Raw genomic sequence first — 14,927 nt, 5'->3', positions numbered from 1 at the left:
ATGTGAAATGACTGATTAATGAATATCTCTTTATATTGGGATAATCCACATATATATAGAGATTGAGATCAAATAAAGTTATTAATTTTTATGATAAATTTTACAAACTACTCTTGATGGTTGCTTAAAACATCACCACCCTTAAAATTTTAAAAATAACACTAACCTTCTTTGACTTTTAAAACATAGATCAATTTGCCCCTAACGGTTATTAATATTTTCAATAACCCAAAAATACCCTCAATCCTTTATCTTTCCGTCTCTCTTTCTCTTGCTCTTATTAAAAAAAGATTGAACTTCTCTATGTTTCTCTTCTGTCATTTTTTTCAAAACTACTTTAGCAACCAAGGCGACAATTCTGGCTACTTACTTCATCTCCTTCTTACTCTTATCATTAGAAGTTTTACAAAGGGGAAGAAACCCCTTATGATGGGGTTTTTCCCTCCATGATCTTCTAAAAAGGTTTAGTTGATGTAAGAGAGAGAGAAAGAGAAAGATAAAAATTCATTTGGTCATGAGAATGGATGACACAATGACACAAGAATGAAAGTTTCACTATCTTTTTCTATCATTAATCACTCAAATCGAGATTTGGGTTTGAACGAACAATTAATCTAGACAGTTTGGTCAAATAAACTAGATTGAACCTAGTTTTGGGTTCGTTCGAGCCCAGATCTAGTTTTTGGTATTCGTTTTTCGTTCCATGAAACTTAGATTTAGATTTGATTTGGGTTTTCTATTTTTTATTTCTCGTGATTTTTTATAATATGAAACAAAAAATAGAATAAAACACGAAATGAAATTACCCAACTCACTTTCATCCTCATTTTCTTTCTCTAGATATAGGTTCGTGTTCAGGGGTGGAGCCACCTGAGGCCCAATTGGGGCAGTTGCCCTCACTGAGCCAAGATTTAAAAAAAAAAAGTTATTTTTGACAATAATTTATTATTAAAAATAAAAAATTATATTATATTTTATTACTAGAAATAAAAAATAAGTATTAAAAAAAGTAAGTATATAATGGCCTAATAGTAACCATCAAACAGTTTTTATAATTTGTTCATAATTTTATTTTTTTACAATGATGATGTAAATAAAATTAAGTATTGAAGAAAATTGTGAAGCAAAAAAATTAAGTATAGAAGAAATTTATACTAAAGAAAATAAATAAATTAACAAAGCAATAATTGAGCAAATTGATGTTACACAAATTTTTATAGATTCTGGGCTAAGAATTACAATAATGGATTATAATGTTAATTTTTAGAATCAAATTAGAAAAACCTACTTGCAAAAAGGTCTGTATAAGCCTCAAAATCAAAACGATTCATTCTAGTTTGGTTCAATAAATTTGGTGATTGGTTGAAATATAGTATAAGTAAAGATGTCGCATTTTACTTATACTGTTATCTTTTTAAAACAAATAATGGGGAACAAGGAGTGGTGATTCTTTCACGAAAGAGTGGTTCAATAATTTTAAAAAAAGGATAGATTTTAAGTTCATGTTGGAGATGTTAATAATGCACACAATTAAACTCGAAACAACTGCAAAACTTTAATGAATCAAGAGCAAAATATTGAGATAATTTTCTTCAGACAGTTAGAAAAAACACTGTGTGATTATTGAATTCGTCTAAATGCATCAATTGATTGTGTTCGATTTCTTTTATGGCAAGAACTAACCTTTTGTGATCATGACGAGTCTAAAGATTTAAATAATCGATGTAATTTTTTTGGACAATTGCAATTTATAATATAAAAAGCTGTAAGGATCAATTGTAAAAAAAAAAAAATAATATTAATATTATTTTATTTTTAAAATTATATTTTTTGTTTTTAAGTTCGCCTCCACTGAACCAAAATCCTGACTTCGCCTCTATTCGTGTTTTGTCCTTCAAACATGAATCTAGATCTAGGTTTGTGTTTTTCATAGTTTGTTAATTCTTTGTTCTAGTATTTTTTTTTTTGTGGTCCATTCATTAATTATTCATTCCAATGTTCCTAATGTATTCATTCTCATGGTTCTCAAAATCTAGGTTTATGTTTCCATGGTTCGTTCATTCTTTGTTCTAACATTCTTTTTCATTGTTTCATTTTTCGTTTTAGTGTTCTTAATTAATGTATTTATTTTTATGGTTCATCGTTTTAGGGTTTGGGTAGAATAGAAAAGAATTGATTTTGAGAGTCATCAATTGAACATAGGAGAGAGTAATAAAAAAGATATAACTTTAGAGTCACAACAACAATGACCAAGAGAGGAGAGAGAAATAGAGTTGTGTGAGCTAGAGAAAGAGAGAAAAACTGTTTAAACATAAGAATAAAATGGTTAATTTTGATATATATTTAGTTAATTGTAAGAGAGATTTATACCATTTTAGAAAATATAAAAGTGGTTGGTGTAATTTAGACAAAATTAAAAAAGAGTTCATAAAATTTAAAATTTAGTTAATGTTTGTGTTACTTTTTGGTTTTTATGATTGATTGTCCATACCATAAAATCCAAACAAATGGTATAAAAGTGTTAGTTATAACAATTATGAAATACATAAATATGTACGAATATGATTTGTTTTTCACATCAAACAACAATTTATGTTGCTTGATACTGACGTGATACTATCACATCAAGGCAACAATAAAGGGGTGGGCGAAATGGAGGGGAGGAGTTGGGACCCAACTATTGCTCAGATATGATAGTGCCATGTTAACGTTGGACAACATAATAGTGTTGTCTAATGCGGGCAACATATTAAATTTGTAATTCCATATATCTTGTAAGATCTAATTAGTGAATCATAATATATCAAATCACTTATAAGCAAGTGTTATCACAATTGCATTAACATTAATATTTTCCTAAGGAAGATTCCCAATTAATTCATACATAGTTGTTGATCAACAAGACCCTAGTCCCTGTTCACATGGCCACAATCCTTTCTAATCTCTCCTTCCTCTCCACCGACCGGGTTATTCTCCGACAGCCGGAGCAAGGCCCCGGAAAACTGTTCAAGGAAGTAGCCGTTATCACCCGCCATCTTCTCCACAAACGGCGACGTCAACGGATCAGAAGCCAGCTGCTGATCAACCAGAAGCAACCCCTTGTGCTCCAACAGATGCTTATAGTACATATTGTCCAACACCATTGGCGTATCACGATCGTTCCTCGCATACTCGACGGCTTTTGGGTTCGGCACCGGCGACGGGCAGCGCCGTTTTAGGTAGTTGGCGTAGAGAGGGTCCAATGTTGGATCGACCGACGGGTAGAGTCTTCCAACGAGGTTGACGCAGTGGACTCTCCCCACCGAGTGTGCGCCTAGGAGAGCCACGGTGCCTTCGACGTCGATGCCGACAGCCTGAAACCTAGATAGAATCAGAGGTATGCTGTCGTTGTGGTTTGGGATCATGTCGTCTACCATTTCTGCGAAGCTTTGTCGGCTGTCTTTTCTTCCCGTTTTCATGGCTATTCTTGGCCCTCCTAGCTGCACAGAGCCAAAATCATCACGCCCATTAATTAGCGAAAAATAGAACGAGAGCTGGACACGAATTTCAGACAGACTGATCAATTATATTTACATTGGTTGGATTTGAATATTATTGGGACTATCTGAATCCATGAAGACACAGAACCATCCAATTCTGATCATCTAAACTATATATTGGGCAAAATAGCCGATCGAAAGTAATTAATTACCAAGACGAAGGCATCCCTAGCAGAGAGAGCAACGACGTCGGCGCAGGAAACAGTGGAGGGGCATTCATTCTCGAGGGCCTTCTTGATGGTGTTGATGTACTTGAAATTTCTCATCCCGAAGCTCCTCTGAGACGTCTTCTCCGACGCCATGTCGCGGGTCGTCTCCAGTAGCAGCGATGCATCGCATGACTATATATATCTCTCAACAAACAAATTCATCAAAAGTTAATTAATTAACACATGATATATATATATATATAAATTAATTAACTAATTAAAGATGCATGCTGCTGCTGCAGCTGCAGCAGCATATATATATATATATATAAATTAATATAATTACATGAACCATGCAGTCATGGAAGAGATTTCTGATCCATGAAACGGCAGTGTTGCCATGCTTGTTGTAGAGCTGGGTGACTTGTTCTTGGATGATCTCCTCGGCTCTTGGGCAGCTCTCTTTGTAGTAATCCACCTGGAGTAGTTCTACTTCCGCTTCCCCTTAATTCTCAAGTTTAAATAAATACCCACAAATTAAAACACTAATTCTAAGCATTTATGACATTAATTATTAATTAATGGCCTAAAACACATATATATATATAATAAATATGGAATTAATTAGAAGATGGTACATATATACGTACCTGCAGAGGTGAAGTGGCGGCAGAGAAGGGCCAACAAGAGGAAGACAAAGACGAAGATGCTGTTGATGCCCATCTCCATCTCTTAATTTGCTTGGCTTTGACAAACAAAACCAACCCTTATATATAGGGGGATCTTCTTCTGTCTTGTTTATACTTTGGTGGTTTCAAATTTCAATATTCTAATCCAATTTTAAAACATTAATTAATTCTCCACTCCAATCCAAAGTAAAAGTTGAACTTTTTAAATTATATTTTAATAGAGGTAGATAGATGGTTAAAGAACTCCAATTTAATTTAAAATAAAAATAATTAAATGAGCATACGACATATATAAACGACCTAATTTTATTAGAGTTGTTAATCATAAATTAATGGACACTTGATAATAAAATATATAGTATTATTCTTATTCAGTATACATTATCAAGACAAACTAGTTTACATTTTGTTTTATGCTGATGTTCATGTGTAATTAATTGTTTAGGATCCCATCTAACTCCTCCCACATATGTGGTGTAGTAATTTGTTCTTAAGAGAGTGTGGATGGCAAAGGGACTAAGGGCAATTAGCTAGGTCTCCCACTCAGCCACTTTCTTTTGGAGCTTTCGGCAGTGCCAAGACTGCCAGTTTCTTCCCACGCGTGCCAACCCCCCACTTCACTACGCTTCAGTGTGTCAAACAATACCATATATTACTCACGTTATCCTCATAGACCACTCATTAATACTTATCCAACCCCTCTATTACGTACCTTATAAATTATATAATATGATTTCCAAAAAAGACCTTAATTACCAAAAGTTTTAATGAAATGAAAATGATGCTCCAAATGCAACCTTAAGTACATTGTTTTGCAAAGGAGTGAGTGAGTGAGGGGCAAGTTAGTGGCTCTGTATGTTGAAGGGTTTGGTAGGAGGAAGTGGAGTTAATTATACTCACATTGAAAACTATTAATTAATCACCAATTTTCCTCCACAAATTAATGGAGTGCTTTGCTGCCCCTCTTCACACAGATCAGTGGATGGAAGTTTTTATCATATTAAAAGTCCATATGCATTGTTTCTTATTTGTTAAAAGTCAAAATGATCCACTGATCCATGTTTTCATGAATTTATATATTCGGGTTTGATTTTGTTGTTAATTTTTATACATTTACATTTACTCGTCAAATTTTATTCTTATTTTTGTATATAGTTAGTTTAAATAAGAGAAATTAATTGAATATTAATGTTTTTTGGAAAAAAATGGTTTATTTTGTCAAATGATTTAATATATATATATAGAAATGTCCTTTTATATTGACATAAATATATATATTTTTAAAAATATATTAATTTGTATGTCTTCTGTTTTTGTCGATAAACTCAGCAAGCAATCGAGAATTCACCAAACTCTTTTGACAATATGAGTTCGTTGACTTGGATATTATTATTATTATGCATAATAGAATAAAAAATAAAAGAAGAAATAAACATGGAAAACATTTTAAAATACAAATATATAAAATTATATTTAATTTTCTGGAACTGAAATGCATAATCAAATGGCATCTTTTTCTTCTTCTTTTTTTTTTTTAACAATTTCTCAACAAGCAGGGCTCAGATAGTGCACTTCTGACTAATTCCACTCCACTATATTGAATCCAGCCCATATGAGCAGTAGCCCATTAAAACCTCAAAGCCCAGTTGTTGAAATGAATGAAAGGATTAAAAGAGCCCAGGCCCACTTTACTTCTATGCTTATAACTTGAAATTATAGTGGTGATGATCAAGCAGTATGATAAAAATTGCTTCCACTCAGTTTGAGATTCTTAAAATATGCACAAAGGATCTGATCTTCTTTGTTTTTTTATTGCTCATTTCAATGTTTTATGGGAGGTAAGTAACTTGTAAATTGGGATCCTTAATGATGCGAAGATAGGGTGAAGTGGAATAGAGTCCGAGATAAATTAAATTATATTAAGATATAATAATTCAGATATAATATAGAATTCTTCAGATTAATTTTGAATTATCACTATTGCACATTATCTTTGTTGTAGCTTATTCTTAGCTTAATTCGGATTATAATTGTGATGTATAAGTGTTCGTTTATTTATGTATTTCTGTCATTTTTAAGTTATAAATAAGTTTCGTCATGGTGGGAAGAAATTCGAAAGAGGTTAGAGACGGAAACGAAAAAAATTCCGTCTCTAACCAACATAATGTTAATTTATATTTGGACGTCTGCAGATCCTTAACCCTCTCAGGTTTACCTTCGTCACAGCTTACAGCTACACTCTCTCTCTGACCGTCCCCTTATCATCGTTCCACCTTGCCGCCCGGTTGCTTGGTGCTCAGTGCCGTCGATTCACTAGTCCGATTGCTAGGTACCGCCGTCGATTCGCAAACACAAACTCCGATTGCTCGGTGCCGCCATCAATTCAGCTTAAAGGGGTATGATTTCTTTTGTTTTTCTTCTTTTGTTTGTTTCTTGGTCTTATTTCTGGTGATTCTCGTAGTGCTTCATTTTGACTTGAAAGGGTATGATTCCTGTGCGTAAGCTAATGATTTTGCTTTCATTGTGATAATTTGATTGTGTTGTTATAATCTTTCAGAGTGATGGGAACCTTTTCTTGCTAAGGTTGTTGATTTGTGTCACCCTAATTTTGAGGCTGCCTCTGTTTGATCAAATAAACTAATTCAGAATTTTTACAAACTGAATTATTGTTGGTTTCTTTAATTTGGAAGTGAAATTTATCTGGTGGCAGTTAAAAGGGTTGTGCCCACTCTCATTTCAACCCAATAGATGCTTAGCATTTAGCAGAGCTGACTTTGTTATCCATCCCAACCCACCAACTATTGTGCTTTTAACGACTCTTGTCATTTCTCTGTCTTCTCCGTACCTCTTAATTGTACTGATTCAATTTGCTAGGCTTTAGTCTGAGAATGAATTGAAGTGTGAATTTGGTTGATGTGTTAATTAAATGATATTGGACTTGGTTGATGTCCAAGAGACCATAGAGAAGGAGAATGATAAAGTGGAGGAACTTTTATAAATTGTATTATGTTTGATTATTTTTTTTAAAATTTAATATTTATTTTTAATTAGTAATTCATGGTTCGTGGATAATAGAACTTATGTTCATATTTGTTTGAATACATTATGGAACTTATATTTATTTTTAGATTGAATAATTATTTTTTATCATTTTCTATAGTAAAAATTATATTCACAGAAATGCCCCTATATATTTTTTTTACGCATTTCCCCTGCGATTCCATTTTCTACTTTTTTGAAAAATGTTATTTCCCCGTTTCCGTTTTCTATCATATCTATTTTCATTTTCGTTTCCGTGCAATCTAGATATATAATAAAATATTATCAAATTATGATATCATGTTATTACAACAATATAGTATCACAATTATGTTAAATATTTTTTTCTCAAATAAAGTGAATTATATTCAACCTTAAAAGATAGCAAATGTAAACATTGAATTAAACCTAAGATTCAAACTATAAAAATACCAAGTGAAATGTATTTCTTAAACCCATGACATATTACCTTTGAGTGAAGTTCAGCTGTTGTGTTATGGATTTGGGAATTAGTCGAGTCGGGCACTAGCATCTCCATAATATTTCCAGAGTTGGCTCCATGCGCTAATAGAAATGCATGGGAATTGCACTTAACAGGTGTGGATAAAAAGCAAAGTGACCAGAACAATATCGACAGCACACTTCACAGAGAGAGAGAGAGAGAGAGAGAGAGAGAGAGAAGAATGGAGAAATACTTTGGAAACGCGTACAGAGGCGACCCTGGAGTTCCACACGCTGACCAAGATCGGTTCGTCAACATATGGATTGGATCCTTTGCTTTCTCTGCCTTCTCTTGGCTCAATCCCTACATTTGGCAACTCCCTAATCAATTCAAGTACTCTCCTTCGCCCTTACAATTCTATTATTCCATTGTTTGATGTTAGGTTTCTTTTATTCATTGGTGGTTTAAACTGGTTCCTGCTAACTTAACCTTGAGTTGTTGCATCTGGGCTCTGTTTAATTAATTTCGGGTTTATGTTTCTGATAGATGGGCTTGTGTTGTTAATTATGATTGATCCTGCTAAATCTGGTTGACAAGGCTTTGCAAGTTTCATTTGAATAATTGTATGTTATAGCTGTAACAAGAAAGAGTGACTAGGAATAAATTAAAGAACCATTCCCATAATGCCTTTTGATGTCTTGACTATTCATGGGTGAAAAGAAGCTTTAGAAGAAATTAATAAAATTCTTGCTAATCCTACAAGGTGTTAAAAGCATCAATAGAAAATTTATCGTGCCTGGAAAGAAGCTTGATAGTTCCTTCTTGTATAATTGTTATGAAAATTAAGAATCTAGATGGGGTTGTTGCAGGAAGTGAAGGCTGTCTTGGCATATGGTTATTAACTAGGGTTGCAATAGAGTCAAGCCAAGCTTCGCTTTGCTGAGCTTAAGCTTGGCTTGCGAGCTTGTTTCTAGGTGTCATGTACCTAGGGTTCAATCTAGGGTTTAAGAGATAATTGGAAGGAATTGGGGGGAGATACATTAGAAGAAAAGGGAAGGAAATTGAGAAGAACAGAAACAGTGAGAGAGATCAGGGAGAACCGAGAGAAAGAGAGGGAAATTGAGAGAGATTGAAATCAGATTTCATTCGATAATATTCTTGTATGACTTGAATTAGATTGGATAAGCTTTATATACTGATCCAGTAGCTAAGATTTGGTGCCAATTGGGCTACCAAATATTCAAATCAATATAATTGAAGGCAATGGTCTCTTAGGTACAAACCACTACAATTACAATGCAACTAAAGGAATTTCATCTATTATCTAATTATTACTATGTCCTTGGGTCATGACACTAGGCTCGAGTTTGAGTTCGTGTTCACCAGCAAGCTCGGGCTCATTAGAACCTATTATTTTACTTAAATCTAATTTGTTATTTTACTTTATTATATATATATTATATTATGTTAAATGATTAAATTAATATATATAATAATTTTAAACATATTCAGTGTAATTATATTATTATAATAATTTAAAGTTTGATAACTTTATATTAAATAAGATATTTATAAAATTATAAATAAATGTATTAATATATTTATAAACGAATTGTTCACAAGCTATTCGCGAACTTCTAATCGACCATGTTTATGAGTTTTTAATTGAGCTTATTAGTCTTCACGAGTCTCTAAATGTTCGCGAGTTTTAACAAGTCGAGCATTACTGAGTTCAAGTTCGGCTCGTTTACAAATCAAGCTTTAAAGTTAGGATTAAGTTCGGCTTGTTTACCTTAACGAACGAACTTGAACGAGCTTTTGTAGAGCTGAACACCTTAGTTGCTCGCAAACGGCTTGGCTCATTTGTGACCCTATTATTAACAGATAAAAAGGAGTAAACTCTTTTTAGTTATAATTCCTAGCAAGTTCTTTAAAAAAGTAATCAACCATCATTTTATACTAGTCGAGTAAATAAGCATTTGGTCCAAGTTAGCTTGAACATACAGTTTCTTGAAGGAATGTTTAGGAAGTGCTTGGGGCAAATACAAACCATGGCATAGTCACCTCTATTAAATTCCCGAGCCCTATGATGTACATCAGTAGCCAGTTTATAGTCAAGATTACTCATTGCAATTTTCCTTCTAATCTCAGCATATATGTCATGGATGTGTTGGGTAAAATTTCTAGTAGGCTAAAAAATTTGGGCATTTGGGGGTAAGGGTACAAGATCAATAGGTGTGCAGGGGGGGCGGTAAACATAAACAATTTCAAAAAGACTTTTGTTAGTGGACCTATTAACAGAGTTGTTATAGGCAAATTTAGGGCATGTTCTCTTTACTGTTTTCAACTCGTTTTGAGTTTTCAATTTTTCAAAATACTAAAAATGTGTTCTTTTTTCTATTTTCAAAAATAAGAAAAAAATTTGTAAAAAAAACCAAAACAACATTTTGTTGTTTTGGGTGTTTTATGTGAAACACACAAAAATTGAAAACACGGAAAACGCACATAGTGACACAACCTTACCCCCCCCAACCCCCAACCCTTCAATCTCGCATCTCTTATCTCTCTCTCAAGACTTGCCCAAACACCGTGCCGCCCATCTCTGTCACAGTCGAGCCGCCGTCGACCTTGCCCGCCACCGCCAAAAGCTATTGTTGACCGCTCCCCTCCCCCCCGCCATTCGATCTTCTCTCATGTCTCCTCTTTTCTTTCGACTGGCCCCACTATCTCCGTCATTGCCATGAGCCGCCATCGGCCGTGCTCGCCATATCCGTTACCGCTATGAGCAGCCGTCGACCTCGCCCGCCCCTTGCCATTAGATCTTGCTGGTTCTATCCTCTCTCCTCTCTTCTCTCAACCGCCCTCTGCCATTAGATTTAAGAAGATTTGGCCATTGGATCTTGCTAGTTTTTGGTTATGTTGGTCGATAGGGCCTTGGGTGTCGGGTGATTGCCTCTGATCATCGAAAAACACCAGCCACGATGGCGACTGGCAGTGTCGAAGATGTAGGGCGCCAAAGGAGAAGAAGAAAAGAAAAAAAAAAGGAAAAGGAAAAAAAATCAAAGGAGAAAAAAAGAATTAAAAAATTTATTATTAAATTTTAAAAATAAAATTATATATTTATTTAAAATTTTAAAAATATAATATATCTATATTATAATTAAAAATATAAGATAGGATATATTATATTATTAAGTGTATAATTTAATATAAATTAATGTTAAGATGTATGTTAATAATTTATTAATTAAATTTATTGTTTTATTTTAATAATAAAATTTTATTCAAAAGAGTTAATTTTATTATTTAATAATTAAATACATTGAATAAAATATCATAATAACAAAAAAGAAACAGTTTTTCAAAATTTCAAAACATACGCGTTTTCTAATTTTCTATTTTGTGAAACAGTTTTTCAGAATGACAAAAAGAATGTGTTTTCAAAAACCTCAAAACAGACACTCAAAATACAAAACTAAAAATGGATTGAAAACTCAAAATTCAAAATTGAAATACAAAGAGAACAAAACACCACCTTAGTAGTTGGTGAAATCAAGTCCCAATTACTGGGCTTCTCTCTTACAAGACACTTAATCAAGTCTCCTAAACTAGGATGCACAACTTCAAAATGGAAGAACAAATTAATTGGCTTGTCCCATATATTCCATAGTGTCTTCCAAAAATAACTAACAAATTTGACATCTCTATTAGATATAATGGAAGAAGGCAAACCATGCAACTTAACAACTTCTCTAAAGCAGGATGGGAAACAATTGTTGTCTTACTACAAGGAAGAAAATGTGCCATCTTAGAAAACCTATCCACTGCTACTAGAATTGAGTTATGTCTCCTAACAGTTTTGGGTAGACCTAAAATAAAATCCATACTCACATCTTGCCAAGGGGTATGTGGGATAGGAAGAGGAGTGTACAAACCTGTGTTGTTCTTCCTAATCTTAGCTAGTTGATGTGTGACACTGTGAAACAATCCTAGAGACATCCCTTTTTAATGGCAGCTAATAAAATCTATCCTCAACAAGAGTAACAGTCTTATATCTTCCAAAATGACTAGCTAACCCCCCTGCATGCATTTCCCCGTATGAGAAAGTCTCTAAATAAAGTTTGTGGAATGCACAACTTAGTTCCTTTAAAAAGATAACCATCAAGAATGACAAAATCAACAAGGGGTGACAATTACCTTGACTAACCTCAAGGTAAATGGAGCAAAAATCAGGACAATTAGGGTAAGTGTCCTTCCCTTTATCAAAACCAACAACCTTTGTACTCATCACTTGAAGAAAACTAACTACCCAGCTAAGGACATCAACTACTTTGTTATCGAAAACAATGCTAAAGGACAAAGGTGTACTCACTAAGGAATTCTAGTCACTTAGAATGCCTAGAGTTCAACTTCTTTTGAGACTACAAGTATCTTAATGCCTGTTGATTATAATATAGAACAAATTCTTGCGACAATAGATAGTACCTCCAATGGCAAAGAGACTGGACAACAACATAAAACTTTCTTTCATAAGTCGAATATTTCTATTTAGCTTCACTGATGCAACACCCACGTCAAAAGAACAAGAGTAATCCCAATTACTCAAAATCAATGTCAATATTCAATATTATTCATCAAAGTCTATTCTTCAATACATCACTAAATGATTATTTATACAACTAATGGATAAAAATCTATTCTAACTAGGATTCCTTGATATAATCTAATTAAGATAATAAAGATAATCCCAATATAATTAGAATTCTAGGAAATAAAAGAAATTAAAAGAAACTAGGAAACCAATTAAGATAAAGAAACTAATAAAACAATATTAATTTCTATTTTTATGCCTAAAATATTGTTTTCCAAAATATTTGTCTCTATTATCTTCATCAAAGTGTCTTGGAGATTGAACGAAATCATTGTTTTGGATCTATTCTGAATATGTGAAAAGTACAGCTATCAATTATCATGATAGTTAAAAGAGCAGCAGTGCATTTTCTTTTCCCTTGTTCATGTTGATTTCATTACTTACAGTAGTTGCATATGGGCACGTGCTGTTCTGTTAACAAATGATGGCCAATGTGGGTTGTTAAGTCTTAACAAGGATCCAAAATAATACAAGTCTCTAGTTTGGTGGAATGTTAAAATTTTTATATTCAAGGTAGAAAACCAAAATTTTCTTTTTTAAAAAAAATGTTGTCTTCATTATACAAGGGCCCATTGCAATTTTAGCAACTAAAGGCACATATATATACACATATATTTATATGTATTTATCTTTTTATCGTATCTAATCATCCTTTAATCCTTTTCTCCCTTAATGTTGATTTCTTTTCTTATGATAGTTGCATATGAACACACGCTCTTTTAATAACAAATGATGGGCAACATCCCTTGTTAAGTCTAAACAGATACAAAATATTGCACGCCTTTTGTTGGTGAAATATTAAAATTTTTATATTCAATGTTCCTCACCCCCCTCCCCCCCCCCCCCCCCCCAAAAAAAAAAAAAAAAAAAAAAAACAGAGTAATAAGAAGGGAAGAAGTTTTCTTTCTCTTCTAAGTCTTGCTTCTGTATTTACTGCAAATTGGTACACTTAACTGGTTGCTGAAGAATGGATTGCAAACCTCCTTATAGTTTATAGTCACTTTAGTTATTTATATTCATTTGGGCTCTGTGCATTAGTTATCTCTGTTACAATACTGTGTGAAGTTTGAGTGGCCCTGGCCTGGGGATCCATTGGATGAGCTATGAAATCTACAGCAGGCCTGATTCTTGCCGGGTCTCACTTTTGTCTAGAATTTGATTGGCTGGGGGCCTGGGGCCATCCATATTGCAGTCCAAAGCTACTTTTGAGGTAGTATACTGCTGACAAGTTTCCTACAATTGTTTTTTTTGGGTGGGGGGGGGATTGTATGGTTGTGTTTTCATATTGTATAGGTTAGTTTTGCAATATTAATTATGTGATGGAACATGATTATATAATTTATCTTTCATTCACCACCATCACGTGAAATATTTTCATTTGAAGATGGTATTTTTGGAACTTTATCTCATCATTCCTTCATTAAAGGGTTGTGTTAGACTAGAAAGGCATCCATTGAAAAATATTGTCATATTGTTCTTTTGTATAAATTTGTATTTGTCAACATGATTTTTAGAAATTAATTGACATTATAAAAGACGTGCCACAAATCCTAGCTTGGATTTGGATATAGTGAGGTGTGGTTGACAACAACAATAATGGGGTGGATGGGACTGATGCTGTCTATGTGTGCAATCGTTGTTCATATTTATAAGTATCCTTGCTTTGTTCTTGTTCTTCTTTTTTTCCCTTTAATTTTCATTTTCATTTTCTTTTTGTTTCTTTCAAATCACTATGTTACTCTGGGGGATCATCATTCATGCCTTTTCAAACACCTAAACTTGCAGCTGGCATGACAAAGCTATGTTGTTCGAGCATTACCACTGGAAGAAAGCGCTGCAGAAGAAACAGCCATATAAATTCAAGGTACATAACGTTGGCATTGCTCATGTTCTGTTTGAATTGAAGGCTCTAACTGGAACCTTTTGTTTTGTTTTGGTTTGGTTTGTTGCAGTGGAACCAGATGGACAGGGAGATTAGGGACTCGTACTATTTCAATTGGCCTGTCTACTTCCCTTAGATTTTTCTTACTGCCCTCTCTCCTGCCTGTGCCTTTCAAGCCATTTCTTTCATTTCTTATGGGAATATGCTCTCATCTGTTAAGTATGAAACTCGAGCTATGAGAAAATGTACCTTCAACATAAAAAATGGTGGCTTTCTATTGAAATAGTGTATTCTCTTAGAATTGTGGTTTTTTCATGCCCAAGATAGATTGATATGATTGGTTTGTTGGAATTTACTTGCTCCATTCCAACTCAACTCAGAGAGTTAGTAAATGGTAATGGAATGGGAATTAGTGAAATATAATTAAAAAAAATTAGCTTTTCTCCTCATCTTAGTTTGTTTGAGAGAGTAGATGATGGAAAGTAGTAAAGTACAATACTTCTTTCTATTTGTTTAGGAGATGAAGCGAAGCAAAT

At 33.5% G+C, this 14,927-nt stretch overlaps 2 protein-coding genes across 2 annotated transcripts; one reads left to right on the top strand and one right to left on the bottom strand.

The window, feature by feature from the left end:
• Positions 1-2,825: 2,825 nt before the first annotated feature.
• On the bottom strand, positions 2,826-4,429 carry LOC127789032 (peroxidase 21-like). The gene is made up of 4 exons (XM_052317780.1): positions 4,339-4,429; positions 4,035-4,192; positions 3,692-3,880; positions 2,826-3,479 (listed from the first exon to the last, which is right to left on the bottom strand). The coding sequence occupies exons 1-4, from the start codon at positions 4,415-4,417 to the stop codon at positions 2,907-2,909; spliced, it is 999 nt and encodes a 332-aa protein (XP_052173740.1). The 5' UTR covers positions 4,418-4,429; the 3' UTR covers positions 2,826-2,906.
• Positions 4,430-6,615: 2,186 nt separating this feature from the next.
• On the top strand, positions 6,616-14,692 carry LOC127788954 (uncharacterized). The gene is made up of 4 exons (XM_052317672.1): positions 6,616-6,773; positions 8,014-8,251; positions 14,295-14,373; positions 14,462-14,692. The coding sequence occupies exons 2-4, from the start codon at positions 8,100-8,102 to the stop codon at positions 14,525-14,527; spliced, it is 297 nt and encodes a 98-aa protein (XP_052173632.1). The 5' UTR covers positions 6,616-6,773; positions 8,014-8,099; the 3' UTR covers positions 14,528-14,692.
• Positions 14,693-14,927: the final 235 nt, after the last annotated feature.

Source organism: Diospyros lotus, chromosome 13 (genome assembly GCF_014633365.1).
Source record: "Diospyros lotus cultivar Yz01 chromosome 13, ASM1463336v1, whole genome shotgun sequence".
NCBI classification, from domain to species: Eukaryota; Viridiplantae; Streptophyta; class Magnoliopsida; order Ericales; family Ebenaceae; genus Diospyros; species Diospyros lotus.
This window is presented reverse-complemented; position numbering and strand designations above follow the sequence as displayed.

Excerpts from the sequence above, each read along its gene's own strand:
- LOC127789032 (XM_052317780.1), bottom strand. The coding sequence starts at position 4,417 with ATGGAGATGGGCATCAACAGCATCTTCGTCTTTGTCTTCCTCTTGTTG. Across the intron at positions 4,193-4,338 it reads CCGCCACTTCACCTCTGCAG|GGGAAGCGGAAGTAGAACTA; the intron begins GTACGTATATAT and ends TTGAGAATTAAG. Across the intron at positions 3,480-3,691 it reads CTAGGGATGCCTTCGTCTTG|CTAGGAGGGCCAAGAATAGC; the intron begins GTAATTAATTAC and ends GGCTCTGTGCAG.
- LOC127788954 (XM_052317672.1), top strand. The coding sequence starts at position 8,100 with ATGGAGAAATACTTTGGAAACGCGTACAGAGGCGACCCTGGAGTTCCA. Across the intron at positions 8,252-14,294 it reads CAACTCCCTAATCAATTCAA|CTGGCATGACAAAGCTATGT; the intron begins GTACTCTCCTTC and ends CTAAACTTGCAG. Across the intron at positions 14,374-14,461 it reads AACAGCCATATAAATTCAAG|TGGAACCAGATGGACAGGGA; the intron begins GTACATAACGTT and ends GGTTTGTTGCAG.